Consider the following 19,072-nt stretch of genomic DNA (forward strand, 5'->3'; position numbering starts at 1 on the left):
GAGATCTACGACAGGTTGATCAGCATGTTCAAGGTTAGTGATGTTAATCAAATTTTATTTCTCAAAAATAAGTTTAAGAATATTAAGAGGGGCAAGGACGAGGATATTCAATCCTACTTCTTAAGGATCACTGAGATCAAGAATGATCTACTTTTGATTGGAGGTCATTCCTGACAGGGAACTTACTATCACTACCCTTGGAGGGCTCCCACCAGACTGGTATATATTTAGAACCACCATTCTTAATAATGATCGAATTCCAGGGTTTGAAGAATTGATGTTGAGATGCATTCAAGAAGAAATAAGAATGGTGGAGCAAGAAATGCTTTCTCATAGAAGCAACCCCACTGCATTCTCCGCTCATGCCAAAAGGAGAAATAATGCAGGGTCTAAAGGTCATTTCAATGGAAAGCCTGGATCTAAGGGAGGAAGGAAGGGCAGGTGCTTTGCTTGCAATAAGTTTGGCCACTATACAAGGGAGTGTCCAAATAGAAGGGACATGTCACATGATGATGATCACAATCATTCTAGGGGCAACTTCAACCACAACGATCAAAGGAATGGCAAGTACAATGGCAAAGGAAAAAGGAATGTGGGACATCAAGGAAATGGTCGACCCTCCAAGAAAGCAAGGAACTCCAGGTATGAAGAATCAAATGTTGTTAACAATAAGCAAAAGGAGTACTATCTTATATCAACCCTCTCCACTACCTCTCCACCAGACACTTTGGGGAATTGGCTAATTGATAGTGGTGCCTCAAGGCACTTCACCAGATACAAGGAAGCTCTCTCTAATCTAATAGAGAAGGAGACAAACTTGGAGATTATCCTTGGAGACGATGCCACCTATCCCGTGAAGGGAGTAGGGAATGTTACCCTTCAATTGAATCAAGGTAACACTATTCATTTACAAGAAGTACTATATGTACTTGATCTCAAGAAGAACCTGGTGTCCATTTCGACAATGGAAGACAAAGGATACAAGGTGGCATTCATCAATGGAAAGGTACGTGTTTGGAAAAGAAATTTTAAAGATGCTTTTACTCTTGGGTTCAGGGTTGACACTTTGTATCAAGTTGGAGGAAGTCCATTGGGAGCCATGTCTTGCGACACATCTCTACAATCTGAACTATGGCACCGGAGGTTTGCCCATTTTCATTATAAGGCTCTACCCGATGTAAGACAGATGGTGACAGGTATGCCCAACTTCAAAGTAGATCATGAAGATATATGTCCAGGATGTGCTAAAGGAAAACTTACAAGGGGACCATTCCCCTCAAGTAATAGCAAGACCACAGATATATTGCAATTGATCCACTCCGACATATCTAGTATGATTCCCTTAAACTCTTTGGGAGGATACTTATGTTATCTCACCTTTACGGATGATTATTCTCACAAGACCTGAATCTACTTCTTGAAATAGAAGGATGAAGTGTTCACTTGGTTCCGTCACTTCAAAGACTTGATCAAAAACCAATCTGAGAAGAAAATCAAGATATTGACGACTGATAATGGGACTCAGTACGAATCCAATGAATTCCATGATTATTGCAGAGAAGCTGGCATTAACAGGGAGACTACAACACCATACACTCTCGAGCAGAATGGTGTAGCTGAAAGGAAGAATCGTACTATGGTAAAAGTTGTTTGTGCCATGCTTCATGATCAAGGGCTTCTGAAGTTCCTATGGGCTGATGCTACAAATACCGTCGTGTATGTTCAAAATCAATTCCCTCATCAAGCATTGGACTCCAAGACTCCCAAAGAAGTGTCCACTAGTAAGAAACCCGATGTCTCTCATTTTAGAATTTTTGGAAGTCTCGTATAGTTTCTTGTGTTGAAAGAGAAAAGAAGCAAATTGGGTGCATCAGGGAAGAAAGGAATCTTTGTGGGCTATAGTGAAAATTCTAAGGGCTATAGAATTTATGTGGCTGGTCAAAGGGAAGTTGAGATAAGTCATGATGTCACTTTCGACGAAGATATGGCCCTTAGCAAGATCAACAACCTTCCTATCCCAAGGAAGGACAAAGAAGCTGACACCGGAAAACAGGGTGCAAAAGAAGATGTAACGATGTTGAATGTTAATGAACCTATCGATCCTATTGATCCTCCTCCTCAAGATCCCTCCTCCAAGAGGAGACCTTCATGGCTTAGGGAGACTCTCGAATATGCTGACAGACATATTGCACCAAGGGGGACTTTCCGTGAAAGTAAGAGGCCGAATAGGTATCAAGGATACTTGACCGTCATGAGCACTATCATTCAAAATGAGCCTTCATCATTCAAAGAAGTCGTGAAGCAACAAGTATGTAAGGATGCTATGAATGAAGAATACGAGCCAATTATGAAAAATGATCTCTGGGATGTGGTCCTTAAACCCCAGGACAAATCGTTTGTCACCTCTAAGTGACTCTACAAAATCAAGCATGGCGCTGATGGAAGTGCAGAAAAGTTCAAGGCTCACTTTGTTGCTCGAGGCTTCTCTCAAAAGGACGCTGTAGATTATGATGAGATATTTGCACTTGTTGCCGATACACCACCATTCGCTCAATCATAGCCCTTGCTGCCTTGCAAGGATGGAACCGACATCAGATGGATGTCAAGACTGCTTTCTTGCATGGTTCGATCAAAGAGGAAGTCTATGTGGAACAACCTGAGGGGTTTGAGGTTCATGACTGGGAATCTCATGTATGCAGGTTGAAGAAAGCTCTATATGGCTTGAAGCAAGCACCCTAGGCGTGGTATGAGAGGATTGATAGCTATCTGATGAAGTTGAGATTCACTAGAAGTGAAGTCGATCTTAACCTTTACTTTAAGGTTGAAAATGATAAACCTCTCATACTGGTACTTTATGTGGACAACCTCTTTCTGATAAGTGCAGACCCTCTCATTCACAAATGTAAGAGAGAGTTGGCTTCTGAATTTGAGATGAAGGACTTAGGACTGATGCACTACTTCCTAGGGTTGGAGGTCTAGCAAAAGCCAGGAGAAATTTTCATATCTCAAGGAAAATATGTTGTGAAGATACTTGAAAAATTTGGGATGGTGAACTGCAAGCCTATGACTACCCCGATGGAAGTTAAATTTAAGAAGTTATGTGGTAGTGTTGTCAGACCTGAATTGGGAAATGCTTCTGAGTATCGTCAACTCATAGGAGCACTGATGTTCTTGGTGAACTCCCGTCCAAACATATGTTTCGCAGTTAACACGTTGATCCAAAACATGGTTGAGCCTCGTCATATATATTGGATTGGTGCGAAGAATCTTCTGAGATATCTTTGGGGCACAATCACTCATGGACTAAGATACAATGCCAGAGATGTGAGACTACATGGTTATTCTGACGCTGATTGGGTTGGCAGTGTGGTGGATCGCAAGAGCACTTCTGGATGTTGTTTTTCTTTGGGTTCTGCTTCAATATCCTCGATGAGCAGGAAGCAGAAATCGGTTGCCTTGAGCACCACTGAGGCCAAATACATAGCTGCTAGTATGGCCTCCTGTGAAGCTATCTGGTTGAGGAAGCTCTTCAGTGAGTTGTTTGGACATGTGTTGGATACCACCATGATCCTCTGTGACAACCAGAGTGGGATTCGATTATCAAAGAATCTCGTGTTTCATGATCGCTCCAAGCATATAGATATCAGGTACCACTTTATCTGAAATATGGTACAACGAGGAGCAATAACACTCCATCACAATGGCACTGATGAGCAAGTCACCGATATTCTAACAAAGCCCCTGGGGAAGGTCACGTTCTTGGCCTTCCGAGAACGACTTGGAGTTGTGGAGAGACCCTCTTGTGAGGGTCATGTATGATATGGACTTCGGGTCAGTAAGAGTGGTATGAGACACCCTCTTTTATCTAGCACTGACTTCGGGTCAGTAAGAGTGGTATGAGACACCCTCTTTTATATAGCACTGACTTCGGGTCAATAGAGAATGGTATGATACATTCTCGATCACTTCTTCTTCTTCATAGTTCAGTACAGCAGAGTAATGGAGAGCAGTGCATTGATGGCAGAGATAGTAACGACAGGCAGATGGATTAGCAAATGGATTGGCAACTAGGGCCAAACTCCACATGGCTCATCTTATTTATGACAGTTAATATTTTTCTTGGATTCCTCTCTCCGAGAGGTGTAGGATTGATCTAAAGATCATCTGATTCCAACATGTACAAATAAAGATATGAATTTATTTATATTATGGACAAATTGTCAAGGTCGGCCAGCAAGCAAAACAACTATTCAAACCCCAACACATCCTCAATGTTGCATATAATAATAAAAGGAGACCTCAAGTCATTTTCATCATCATCTCATCTAACATCTCTCTCTCTCCTCTTGTGGTTGGGTATGCATTTATGGCCATTCTTCTCTCTCACACGTGTGAAGGAAAGGAGGACAAATTTCTGTTCACTGCGTTGACCAAGCTGCAGGTTGGTTGTTTGACTGTGCTGACCTCAAGCATTCTGTTTTGACTTCGGTTTGGGTGAGGTGTCTCTGTCCTAGCAGGCCGCAGATCTGGGCACTAAAATCAAGGCAATCTGACCTCTCCTTTGACCAGTGTTGACTATCCTAGGGTTGGTCGCAGAGTTGACTTTCGTTGACCAATTTTGACTAGACTTTTTCGCACTGTTTTAGGCCAATTACACTTGTTGTTGGAGGCCGAAGTTGACTAGGTAAGACCGAGCTAAATAGAGGAAGGACTTTGCCCTGTTGACTAGCGTTGACTTTTCTGGGTAGGGCTTTTTGTTGCTGTCATAAATTATCAGATTTGTAAATTGTACTACCTCTCTCTCTGTTGAACTATTGAAGAATATAAGAAGAATTGATCAAGGGTTTCCCCACATTGGGGTTTGTCCCTGGCTAGTGCCACATCCTGTGTCCTCTTGTCTTGGCTTGTCTTCTACTGTTTATGTTTATGTTCTATCTGCATTTTACTATCATGTTGATGTGATTGCTAAACTGGATATTGATATTGGGCTAATAAAGAAATTGAAGTAAAATTGCACTAAAACATAGAACATACCATTGTTACCTAAATTAACATGAACCCTTCACTCAAACCAAAATCATTGGCTAGGCATGTTAAACTTTTTCAATTTCTCTATCATATTATAAGGTTGAGCAATCCAAGTTTGAATATTTTGAGCTAGATGATGTTTACGTATCTCTTGTTGATGATCCCATTTCTAGTAGCGTTGAATCAATGATGACTTTCATGAGTAACCATGTTGATCAGTGATTTGTAGTTTTGATGTCTAGTTTTGTTGCTACTACTACCACTACTACAGAGGTTGTAGAGGAGTCTTAGGATTCCTCAAACTCTAAGGAAAATTATTTATGTAGCTCATGTTGATGATCCCATATCTAGTAGTAGTGATGAGTTTGATCATGATGAGGAGTGATCATGTTGATCATTGATATGTAGACTTGTAGTAGGCTAGTGGCCCCATAGCTTGTAACATTGTTTTCGGACTCTAGAGGCCATTTAGAGCCTCATCGAGTATGTATTTTGTTGTTGATATGTATTGCACTTAGTGCCATTTTGATATATTCACCTTTACATGGTATATAGGTGAGCAACCTTTGAATATTTTGTCTCTATTGGTTTGGGATCATGGTTTTAAATCTTAAAAGTAGTTTTTTCATTAAAAAGTAATTATTCATGTACCTTTTTAAAGACCGATTAAATGAGATCTTTACCAATTCCGATTTGACCGGTTCCAGTTTGAAACCCGGTTCGATAGGTGCACTGGTCTGGTCACCGGTTCCAGTTTTGAATACTATGCTACACATCATATCCAGGCTTTTTTACACTTCCAAAGAGCAATGATGACCTTGCAAATGTAGCATTGCCCCTCCTAAGCAGAGCATTGAGAACTTTGGTTACTCCAACAAAGGATTGACACCTTAGGGCACCTCCAAATGTTGAAACACTAAACTCCTCATGCTTGGTGTTGGATATTATTGAAGTTGTACCCAGCGGACCTAGCATGCCCCTAGGATGGCTTTGACACTACTCCATCACAAGAAAAGCCAATGTCTTGAGGCTTGCAATTATAATGCCTTGCATTGTCAGGTCCTCTGGCCCATAGTGAATGTCCTCGTGCTTCAGTTGCCTACGCCTGATTTCTATGAAAATACTTATCATAACACTCAAACTCGCCAGTGTTTGGACATTTCCATCCATGCTTTTTTGGATATGGGGGATATTAATTCTTCACATGGACCCAATCCAATTTCGATCTCGGAGATAAGACCGTCTTTAAACTAATCATTAAACTTCAGTCGGAAGCTTGTGCTAAAATCAAAATAAACCTCACAACCTGTTCGACCTCTCAAGACTCTTCCTTATCTATGCCCCAAGTGAGGCATTCCTTATTTCGCCTTCCTTCCCGATCTATGAAAAATATATCAGGATTATCTTTCCCAATGTCCAGTATCCATTTTGGTAGGGTAATGTTAACCTTTTCTTCATGCAAAATATTGAATAGTTCTCTATAGCCAAAACAATTATGCTTCTAGGGATTATCACCCTCAACTATACCCCACCAGAAATACACCATCACACCATCAACATTTGCGAATTTCAAGGTTCTTAAGTGTATTCAATGATTATGGATCTACCAATTCACATTTCCCATTGATAATTCCAAGTGGCAGCATCACATATACTGGAATACTTTGAGTTCCTGCAAAATCATGTTCGGGCTCCTTTGGAGGTAACTCTTTCACCTGGCGGAGAAAATCATAGGTACTACTGATACTTAAAGCCTATCACCTTGCACAAATTCGGTGGCCTTGTGCAAGCACGAATAAACTGGTCTCTATTCTTAAGTCAAACTTTATCCATAACGAATACTCCATGAAGCATCTTGATCCCTGCAAGTGTCTCTATATAAATCACCATAAGACTTTTGACTACAACCATCAACCAACAGTGATGTTGAATTATTTTTGGATGAAAATGCTTGGCCACTTTTGCTGCTTTCTGCCCCATATTTCTCCTCAACAAGTGCAACCTCTCCAAATTTGTCCTTGGTAGTTTGACCACGGTTCTCACATTCAACCCTTGAAACAACCAGATATGTTTCTCTTGCATCTGCAACATGGGCTAATACTTCACTGCTTAGAGTGATGGATATTGTCGGCGTCCCATTTGTTTCATATAGAGGAACTTCCTTATTCCAAGGTTTTGTTCACACAAACATACACGTCCCTCTGTGTCATGTTTGAGGGGGTCTACGTTTACTGTGTCACATACCCATATCCTCCTGTCTGCATGTCCCTGTGTCATGTGACTTAGTGTTGTTAGCATAGAGAGATGTTTCCTTCTAAAGGAAAAATCAAATAGCTGTGCAAGAAAATAGGTGGCCCAGAGTCCCAGAATAAGTTCCAGTAATTAAATTAATCCTTAAAATCAATTAAATTGCCTACTTCAGGCTCAACTACATTACGAAAGTATTACTAAAATCTCTGGGAGGATAGGAAATATCATCTAATAAGAGCCCAAGACAAACACGAGAATGAACACTCAAGCATTGGGAAAAAACTGTAGGACTAGCAGATAAATACCATCTGAAAATTCAAGATTCAAGGAAATTACTTCTGAAATCGAGACCTGTACGATCTCATAGAGTGTGACTGAAACCGCTCCCTTAATTCTGCAAGGACAGACTGTACCTGCAGACACCTTTGCCAAGAACAAAAGCGACCAAGATGAGAGCATTCACATTCCAGAGACCATGTATTTAAATGAACTGAAAAGCATAACCTGTAAATCAGGTTTGAATAGCACAATTTTAAAAGCTGACAAAAAACATTAACCCAAAGAACATTTAGTCTAAAATAGAAAGGATCATGACATATGGTGGTGGAAACAGATAAGAAAAGATAAAGTAATTTTATTAATGTCAAATGAATGACCACAAAAAGTGGGTCAATGGGACCAACTCAGTATAATGTGTATGAGATAACATAGTTTTATTGAAGTCCAACAAGTGACCATGAAAGTAGGTCAATGGGACTAAAAAGATGCATCCAATGAGATACAATGCAGCAGTGCAATAACAACTCCTAGATTAACAATGAAAGCAGAAAAGGAAAAACAAACAAGCATCTAGATAAAAGCTGCAAATCCAACCACAAGGATATAAAACTCGGAGTGATCATGGGCGTTGAGATCATGTGCAGGGGCTTGCTCAATCCTCTCCCTAGACGAGATGCTACTCAAGACCTCCTGCATTGGATGCCCACCCAATGATCTCCATTGTCCATAAGTCCTCAGAGAAGGTTCTTTGCCGTTCAATTTGCATGGGAGTAGGCTTAAAATCCCAGTGGGTGTTAACAAAATTGTGCCATCAAGATATTTGACCACCCGCAGTCACTCTAGCATTGTAAATTCTTACAAATATTGAATTGTTCAGGAGATTGAAGTGAGGTTAGAGCCTATGGATGAGATTAATAGTAATAATAATAATAATCTAATTTTAAGTTTGTGGCCAAGCTACACACTAAATTGGTGTATGAAACCCCCATGTTTGTGGGACAGGGGACCCACCTCTGTGCAGCGATTTGACTGCTAAAATCTACAGATGTGTACATACTCTACCCCACTCTGGAATTGAACCTATGACCTCTTACAAGGAAGCAGAATTAATGACTAAAAGTCCTTAAATTATGAGGCAAAAGTAGATGACAAAAAGGACCTGCTGATCCCAACTAATGTTGTCAGCGGTAACAATGACAAAGGTACAATTGGCTTGCTCAAGGATATGGAAGCAGTGGTCTCAATCCTTGGAGCAAGTTCCAATGTCAAATTCATGATGTCCCTCATTATGACTATCATAGTTTGGCTCAGGGTGTCCCAATGGTGAATGTTTTCACAAACTCAAGGATGAAGGAAGGTCTATCTCCTTTTAGAACAGATGGAAATGGGTTACTTCTCTTGAAACTCAATTATCTACCTGTAGAATATTCAAGCCAACACGTCAAGGTGACGTGAGAGCTCAATGTATATTATTGTATCAAGAGGAGTCCTAGAGTAGAGCTTAGTAGTGAACAGGTTACAGGAGGATCTCTAGGTGCGTATTTGGACCTGGAAGCTTTGTGCAAAGCTCAAAAAGAGGAGTCAAGCCCAGAGGCTTCTGAGCAAAGAACCCATAACAAAAACAGGAAGGTAATCAGTAGAAAAGAGGTGAAAGTAAATATGGTAGTGCGGGAATACTTAAGGGTTGCACAAGCAGTGAAGTTTTTGAGAATGGCTTTGATTGGGAAATTCCATGGAAGACATGTAGTTTCAAACTCCTTAAATGCTTGAATGCAACAATGCTGGCAACTGGTAATAGGTTATGGTCCTATTTTTAAATTGTGACAAGGGGGTGGTTGGGTTTTTTATTTAGATCTGAACAGGATGCCTGTAAATACAAAATCGGAGCTAGTTTTGGGGTCCTTCCATTTTATCCCTGAAGCTTTGGCATGCATGTTTCGACCTGAGGTCTGAATCTGTCTCAAAAATCCCGATATGGGTTAAAACTATGGGGCTTCCCAAATTTTCCCCTGGAATTTGGGACATAGGAAATTCCTAAAATAACTAGGAAATAAGTTGGGTAAGTTTATAATGATGGATCCTTCATACAAAATTAGTGTATTCAAAATAGTGGCTAAAATATTAGTGGAAATTGATGTGATAAAGGGCTAGCATCCTAGCAGATAGTCTGGAATCTGGGGATATAGAGTGTGTCACAGAACCCAGAAGCAAATCCTTTTGAATATGCAATGTTCCCTTTGTGGGAAAATGTAACTACTTTCGGTCTTCATAATTTGTACCAATATGTATTTAATGTAAAAAGCAAAAGAGAAGAAAAAGAAAAATTATTATTATTATTTTTCAAGACAAGCATGCTCTTTCATGCTTCTAGGTTTTTGAGTCAAAGAGTCAAAGTCCTATTTGGACCTATTGTAAAAGTAAAAGAAATAATTTTTAAATATGTATTTTTGGGTCAAAAACCCCTCTAAATGCCAAGCCGGCCTAGCTGTTATTGCGTCAAGTCAGCCCTGCCCCTCTGGGCTGTATAAATAGAGGGAAGATGGAGCTCATTTGGACACACACTAGATGGATTGTGATCTGAAATATCGCAGAAAGGATAGAGATGTAGTAGAAGGTTGAAATCTGAAAGAAAGGTTTTCTTCTTTGTAATATTCCTAATGGAAATTTACAATGATAAACAACACAGACATAGTAAAAACATATACAAAAATTTACAGCACATCAAACAACCAGAAATCTCCATAAACTGCGATGTGCTGAGCCATTTTATTAATATAATTGCTGAGTACAAAGGTAAAATCAGAAAGCATGCACCTAAGCTTGCTCAGGGCAAGCTAACAATATCTAGGTGATGAAATCAGCTGCTCTAACATGCAATATGGCTGTCCCCAACAAACTCTGTGTTGTTCAACTGAAAATTGCACTGCTACCTGCAAATAATAGTTGCTAGGGCCTCCTCCAGTGCTCAGAAAATTCCGAGAAATTAACCCCCAGTGTATCCACCAATAACCCAACAAAACCCACGAGGAATTGGCCAAATGTTGACCTCGGAATTTTGGCGCAAATTTCTCCTAACTCGTCTAGCTGCTAACTGAATTTGGACCCCTGTTTGACCCCTTAAATTTGCCCAAAAAAATCTACCAAATTATTTGTGAGGTCCTTGACAAAAACCCAAAAAACCCAAAAAGGGTTTGTCCTAATTTTGACTCTCCAAAATTGACCCCAATTGCTTGACCCTCCTCCACAAGCAGAAGATGTAACCTATAGCAAATGATGTGTTTGCTGCTCTGCCAAAATGTTAGGGAAAGGCCCTAAAACACTTCCCCAAACTCCACTTCAAGTTTTAGGCCCAAACTCCCTTCGCTCCTCAACTCCCAAGTGTGTCTCCTCCAAGCACTGCGTAGTCCCTGCACTGCTGCTAGTGTCTCCTCTACACAAACTCGCACTCCCAGTGCTGGAACAACTGGAAAGGGATGGAACTCCCTCCTTGGGCTGGCACTCAAAGTCCACTGAAGCAAGGGTTGAGATCTCCACTCAGAGACACTCGTGTGTTAAATAGCACTTGCAGACTTGGCTTCTACTCAAGCATGCTACATCAAAAACAAGTTTCTGAATAGATGAATGAATGACCAAAATCAATGCCTCTTGCTCTATTTATCAAAGATCCTCCAAGATACCCATGTGGGCCCAACTCGACTTTCCCCCACCAACTTTGCTCCAATGAGAGCGTACTCCACATGCGGGCCGTAATTCTCCATGGGGTGGCCCCGACACTCCACTAAAGCTGCAATATTTCCCTTCCTTCCTAATGTTTGGGACCCCACTTAATCCTAAAATTCATATGGGACCTCTAAACCCACATCTACTAAATGCAAACACGAAATAAGACAAAATTGGGCAATATTGATATTTCCCTTAGCAATATTGCTAAGCGGGAATATCATAGTCCTCCCCGCCAAAACGTTGCTTGTCCTCAAGCAACTGTCGAACAAGCGCTCTCTCCATGCTGACCCAATTACCACTGTGAGCAATACCAGGGTCCCAATTATGCCACTAAGCCACTCCTGATCCCTGTGTTGACCTATCATAAAGGAGTCCCAATGGAAGATCTGGGTGACCTCCCCCTGTGGGAACCCACTCTCCCCAATCCGTAACCCAACTGGTCAGCCTTGTAGCTCTCGAGTCCCAAACTAATCTCAAAGTGAGTCCATCAAGTGGATGTTGCCCCAGTCTAGTCATAACTACGACCCACTCGTGCTCTTGCAAAGTCATCCACTCCAGTAAACCTCTGATACACACCCAATAAGGGAAAGCTCCAGTGCGCGCAAGTCTATCCTGCCAGGGCACCCTGCTAAGGTTACCATCTACCGTTGCGCGTCCAGACTCCTGTTGAAATAATAGCGAGAAGGGCCTTCCTCACCTCGTAGTGATCATCCTGATGATCTCTAACCTATCATCTGGTGGAGGATGGAATCTTATCTCCGTCATCCCCATGATCCTCCCAAAACAAGGTAGTCCTCTAACCCAATGGATCCATGGATCCCACAACCAGATTGGAGGCCCATAGATCCCAATTCCTACTGCCTGCTAATGACCGCCAAAACCCATACATGCCAATCATCCTGGCATACTAGCGCAGTGACCCAAGTCATCAACGAATCTCTTGGGGGCAAACTACTCTCCGTGCAACTGAAACCCAATGGAAGACCTGTAAGTTCCTCCCCTGCAGAAACTAGCACATCCCTAAATGTGGTTGAACTACCAAGCCTTGAGAGGTTGAGATCTTGGGCTGATCGCAAAAGGAAACTACCACGTTGACACTGTGGCTCTCTAGTCATAATCGAAGGATTAACATGCTCATACTGCCCACTATGTGCGGATTGTATCCTCCTCTCCTAAGGCCTAGTGGCGAAAAATCTGTGAGAGCCAATCTCAACTTGTCTGGGCATCTCCATGATGCCAATATCTATGCCTCTACTGCCAATCTCGACCCTGAGCAACAACAGGATAAGTCTGCCTCGCCATGCAGAGGAGGTCTCAGCGATCCCCCATGTGTCAAGCCCAAGGTGAAGTAGATCAGCCTCTACCATGACCTTGCTCACCACCAAGGGGAGTGATCCACCCGCCAACCGAATCCATGGATCCCCCAACCATACTGGGATCTCATAACTACCACTCCTCACGGAATGTTGTTTTGTATTGTTGCTACCTACTAGAACCCATCGGGCCCACTAGCACTTTCGCATAGCTTCTTGAAGTTGAGTTCCATCGAAGTAGTCATAAACTTACAATCCACCATCCCAAATCTTTCAGGTAGCTTCACAATGTATTTTCCTTGAGAAAGGAAAATCTCACCTGGCTTTTGCCAGACCTCCAAGCCTAGGAAGTAGTGCATCAATCCTAGGTCCTTCATCTCGAATTCAGAAGCCACTCCATTTTGCATTAATAAATGAGAGGGTCTACACCTGTCAGAAAGAGATTATCCACATAAAGTACTAAGATGAGAGGTCTATCATTTGCAACTTTGACGTAAAGGTTTGGATCAGCTTCACTTCTTGTAAAACCCAGCTTCATCAGATAGTTGTCGATCCTCTCATACCAAGCTCGGGGAGCTTGCTTCAACCCATAAGAGGGTTTCTTAAACCTGCATACATGTGTCTCTCGATCTTGAATTTCGAACCCCACAGGTTGCTCCACATAGACTTCCTCCTTAAATGAGCCATGCAAGAAGGCAGTCTTGACATCCATTTGATGTAAATTCCATCCTTGAGAAGTAGCAAGGGAAATGATCGAACGGATGATGGTATATCGGGCAACTAGTGCAGATATCTCATCATAGTCCACAACTTCCTTTTGAGAGAAGCCTTGAGCAACAAACCTGGCCTTGAACTTTTCATCACTTCCATCAGCTCCATGCTTGATCTTGTAGAGCCATTTCAAGGTACAACAGATTTTTCCTTAGGTCTAGGGACCACATCTCAAACATCATTCTTCATAATCGACTCATACTCTTCGTTCATAGCATCCTTCCAAACTTGGTGCTTCACAGCTTCTTCGAATGTGCAGGGCTCAGTTTGAACAATGGTGCTCATGGCAGCTAAGTACCATTGGTACCTATTCGGCTTCTTACTTTCACGAAATGTCCCCCTTGGTGTAATATGTCTCTCGGCATCTCCGAGAATGTCCCTGAGCCATGAGAGTCTCCTTTTTGAGGAGGAGGGCTCACGTGGAGGTGGATCAATGGGATCCATCATTCCTTCAGCAACGGGCATTAGCTTGTCCTTTGGTTCTACTTGCTTTCCTATATCTTCTTCCTTGTCCTTCCTTGGAATAGGAAGGTCCCTAATCTTCCCAAGGGTAGCATCTTCATCGAAAATGACATCATGACTTATTTCCACTTCTCTTTGACCAGGTACATAGATTCTATATGCCTTTGAAGTTTCACTATAGCCCACAAATGTTCCTTTCCTCCCAGATGCATCCAATTTGCTTCGCTTTTCTTTTGGCACATGAAAATACACGGAGCTACCAAAAATTCTAAAATGAGAAACATCAGGTTTCTTACTAGTGAAAACTTCTTCAAGAGTTTTGGAGTCCAATGCTTGATGAGGACATCTATTTTGAACATACACGACAGTGTTGGCAACTTCTCCCCATAGGAACTTCGAAAGGCCTTGATCATGAAGCATGGCATGGGTGGCTTCTATAATGGAACGATTCTTCCTTTCAGCAACACCATTTTGCTCGAGAGTATATGTGGTAGTAGTCTCCCTCTTAATGCCAGCTTCTCTACAATAGTCATTGAACTGATTTGATTCATATTTGGTTCCATTATCGGTCCTCAATATTTTGATCTTCTTCCCTGTTTGATTTTCAACCAAGGTTCTGAAAGAGCAGAACCATTTGAACACTTCATCCTTCTTATTCAAGAAATAAATCCAAGTTTTGTGAGAGAAGTCATCCACAAAAACAGCATAATACACATATCCTCTGAAAGCTGTCACAGGCAACATACCAGATAGATCAGAATGAACCAATTGCAAAATGTCAATAGTCTTACTATCACTTGAGGGGAATGGTCCCCTTGTATGTTTTCCTTCGACACAACCCTCACAAACACCTTCATGTTCTACTTTCAATTTGGGAATACCTGTCACCATCTTCCTTGCATTGGGTATAGGCTTATAATGAAGATGAGCAAACCTTCGGTGCCATAAGTCGGATTGAAGAGATGTGTCACAACACATAGCTCCCAGTGGACTTCCTCCAACTTGATATAGGCTGTCAACCCTGAATCCAAGAGTGAATGTTTCTTTGAAATTTCTTTTCCAAACACGTACCTTTCCATCAATGAATGCCACCTTGAATCCTTTGTCCTCCATCACCGAGATAGATACCAAGTTCTTCTTTAGATCGGGTACATATAGTACTTCTTGTAGATGAATGGTGTTACCTTGATTCAATTGAAGAGTAACATTCCCAGTTCCTTTCACGGGATAGGTGGCATTGTCTCCAAGAATGATTTCCAAATTTGTATCATTTTCTATCAAATTTGAAAGGGCCTCCTTAGACCCAGTGAAGTGCCTTGAGGCACCACTATCAATCAACCAATTATCTAAGGTATCCAGAGGAGAGGCAATAGAGAGGGCAGATATAAGATAAAATACTTTTTGCTTGTTAGCTACAACATTAGATTCATCATGCCTAGAATTTCTTGTTCTTTTGGGAGGCCGACCATTTCCATATTGAGTAGAGAGAGAATTCCTCTTTCCTTTGTTGTTGAACCCGCCATTCCTTTTATTGTTGTTGCCTCTGAAATTGTTGTGGTTGTTGTTGTTATCATCATCCCAAGGTGTATCCCTTTTATTAGGACACTCCCTAGCATAGTGGCCAAACCTATTACAATCGAAGCATCTTCCCTTTCTTCCATCTTGAATCCTTGTCTTCCTTGGCCTTCTTTCTTTGAACCAACATTGTTCTTCCTTTTAGCATGAGCGGAGAATGCAGTAGGATCATTCCTATTTGAAGGCATGTCTCTTTCCATCATCCTTGTCTCTTCTTGAGTACATCTAGTCAACAATTCATCAAAACCTAGAATCATGTTTGTTACATAGAATACATATTGAAATGAGTACAACAACAATTATGAAGATTGAAACTAGTTACATTTCCAACACACAATTCATTTTCATCATCTTCATTAATCACATTACTTCTTCTCTATAAGTGCACGCTAGCTCTTGTCTTCTCTTCTTTCTACATGGACACAATGTAATCTGACAGTGCAAATTGTCTTTGGAGAAGGATTTTTCCATGAGGTTTCTTGGGATAAATTAAAGAGATTTTTGTGGAAATTTCATAATTTTATTGTCTATCTTTAAAATTTTGCATGCTATCTTATGTGAATTAGGGTTTCTATATGTGCCATGTTTGAAATTGCAATATTTATCTTGAAATTTTGATTCCTTATGTTATGCGAAGTTGTTTTCCTTGAATTATTCAAGAGAACTCTGATATGTGCCTCTCTTAAATTTAAAATCTCCATTTAAGGAAGCCATTAGGGTTTGTAAGAAGAGGATATTTCCTTCTCGCCCTCTTCATCAAGGCCATCTTCAATAAATTTTCCCTAAAAGACTCCATTTCCCATTTAGATCAAGGCACTAATCTAGGAGGTGTTGATCAATCTTTCCCCTATAACTATTTCCTCTCTTCTCTCTAAATTCTAGATATCTAGGGTAAGGGTTGTTGAAAAGTGTAACTAGGTTCCGTCTTCATAATGACGTGTAATTGTGATTTTATGTAGTTGATGAAAAGAAGAAAAATAAAATTATTATTGTAATGCTTGTCTCATTGGTTTCATGAGCAACAAATTTTATTTTTAGTGATGGCTCCCATTGAGAGCCTTTAGGATTTATCATATAGTCATAGAAGTCAATTTGAGTTTATGCCATGTCTGAAGGACACTTCTTATGCATATTACATTTTGTATGAGTCATTACATGAGTATAAATAGCCCTCCAAGGCCAAGAAAAGTCTCCTCCTCAAGTCGGCTTCAAGAAGGATAATTATATCTCCATCAAATGACACGTTGGCCCAGCTTGTAGTGATGTCGCCTCATTATGAGGCTACAACAACTATATGTAGGGCAGTTTGTCTCCATTTCAGAACAAAATTTCGATGAAGATCTGAAATAGGAAAAAGTGAGAAGTTTGTAAGGGAAGCCTATTATATATCAAAGAAAAGAACATAAACCGAGCTCATTTTTCAAGTCTGTTTTTGGGTCTGTTTTCTCTACACGTGTGAGGAAGTAAGAGTTTGATTGCAGAAAAAGGAACACAGAAGAAACAATCCCCTTCAACAATCAAGTTGGTAGTAGGGAAAGGTTAAGAGGAAGCTGAGGGAAGCTAGAAGGAATCACCATGCAAAGAAGGCCTAATTCAAGGAGGCCAAAATTGGTAAAGGTCTGAAGCAGTGGAAGTTGAAGAGAAGCCGTGAAGAAGGAAAAAGCAGAAGGTTGACTATCATTGACTCAAGGAAGGACTTCATCAAGGGATCTTTGTGTCTTGGTCTTGGAGTGGAAAATAGGTCAAGGGTTTTGGTCTTGGTATTCGTCAATTGGAATCTCTATAAGAAGAAGAATTTGTTCGAGTTTTCCTCTCAAAGAGTGAGAGGTTTTGGCCCTGGCTGATAGCCTATATTCTATGTCTCTTGTCTCTTTATGGTTTATGCATTGGTAGTTGTTTGATGAAGAAGAAGAAGATCCTAATCTAAAGAAGTAAAAAGAACTCACAAGCAATTACTAATAGAAGAGAAATCACATAATTGCTATGCCCTAGATTTCTCAACATGGTATTAGAGCTAAGGTGACTAAGTCAAGGAAGGGCATCTTATCAAGGGACACTCAAGGATCAAATCTCAAGGAAGGCATCAAAGCGAAGATCATCTTGAAGTCAAAGGAAGCATCATAACCCTAGATCAAAGAAGTCTGCGAAGAAGTATTGGGATCATCGTCAAGAGAGAGAAGGCCAAAACCCTACATCTATTCAAGTTGAAGTGTTTTGAAGACTATTCATCCAAAGGAAGCTAGATCGAAAGGCAGTGTCATCTCATTCTCTGTGGGATCAAGGATCATTCTTGAAGAAAACTACCTTCATCAAGGAGAAGTTTTGTATCCTTTATATCATCATCAACATCAAGGAAGCAACAAGAAGAAGGAGCATCCTATCAAGTAAGTATATTTATGTCCACATATGAATCTGTCAAAATGTCTTTTTGCAAGGAAAGCAACAAATTGGTTGGGGTTTCAAACTATCTTGCATGGAAGAAAAGGACAGATTTGAACTCATTGAAAATGAGGTTATGGAACATGTCAAAGGTTTTATCGCTAAACCAAGAAAGGAAGATGCTCAAGCTCTTGCCAAGTATATGAAAGGGGAAGTTATGGCTCAAAGGATTCTCATAGAATCCTTCAAGGATCCCCTCATCCCATATGTATCTAAACTCGAAACTTCAAAAGAAATCTATGACAAACTAGTAGAGTTGTATTCCCTATACTGTAAGCATTGTTGGAGAAGTCATCTCATTAAGGCAAGAACTCTACAACCTAAAGATGCCAAGGGAAGATGGAATAGCCTCATACTTTATGAGGATATTTGAGATTCGGGATCAACTACAAGATCTGGGAGAAGTCATGTCTGATAGAGAAATGACAATAGTTGTATTAAATGCACTACCGGAGGAGTGGGGTAACTTTACTTCAAGTATTTATGGGAAGAAAGAAGCTACACCATTCGAGAATCTATGGTCATTGTGCAAGATTGAAGAATCTAGACTAAAGGCCAAATCTAATGTGGGCGCAGGTGAGCGAAATCCAACTTACGCTGCAATGACAAAAAGAAAGGGACAATTTGGAAAGTTTGGTCCTAAGAAAAAGAAAAAGAACATGGCTAAAATACAATGCTATAGGTGTCAAGAATATGGGCACTATAGGAGAGATTGTCCTAAGCTCAAGAAAGACAATAACAAAAGAGGAAGAGAAAAAGCCCACATCACAAAGGAAGTGGAGGAAGCTGAAAAGAAGAAATCCAAGAAGGATGAAGTAATAGATCTCCACTATTGAGATAGTCTTCCTCACATAAGTTCTTTTCAAGTCCCTAAGTCTTCTAAGATATGGCTATCATGATTCACTATGTAAAATAATGGAATGCATCAAGGCATCATAGAAGCATTGAAAGCAAGAGCTCGGCAAATCATCATATAGAAGCATGAAAGATAGTTAGAATATATGGAAGTCAAGGATATAGCTCTTGGGAATCTCATTGAAAACACAAATGGCAAAGTCCTCTAGTACAAGGTTCATCATACATCTGTCAAATGCAAACATTTGTTGATGGGGATACTTTAGATCCTCAAGATTCTCTGATGGAATCTTCAATGAAAGGTTCAACAATCATGAGTGGAAGCAAGTGTTTCATCAAGAATTTCAAACTTGTGGAAATCATGGGATGATGGTATG

The 19,072-nt window shown here is 40.6% G+C and overlaps 1 protein-coding gene across 2 annotated transcripts in view; it reads right to left on the minus strand.

Annotated features, from left to right (window-relative positions):
- Positions 1-19,072, minus strand: part of LOC149141552 (lipase class 3 family protein) — a 425,063-nt gene that overhangs the window by 132,215 nt on the left and 273,776 nt on the right. For both annotated transcript variants that reach the window (XM_089447700.1, XM_089447699.1), the window contains exon 9: positions 7,615-7,691. In XM_089447700.1, coding sequence (XP_089303826.1) covers positions 7,615-7,691 — 77 coding nt within the window. The remainder of the gene's footprint in view (positions 1-7,614; positions 7,692-19,072) is intronic.

The sequence above is a fragment of the Pinus tabuliformis genome, chromosome X (assembly GCF_031772625.1).
Source record: "Pinus tabuliformis cultivar Carrire ecotype Pingquan chromosome X, CPIR1, whole genome shotgun sequence".
Taxonomy (NCBI): domain Eukaryota; kingdom Viridiplantae; phylum Streptophyta; class Pinopsida; order Pinales; family Pinaceae; genus Pinus; species Pinus tabuliformis.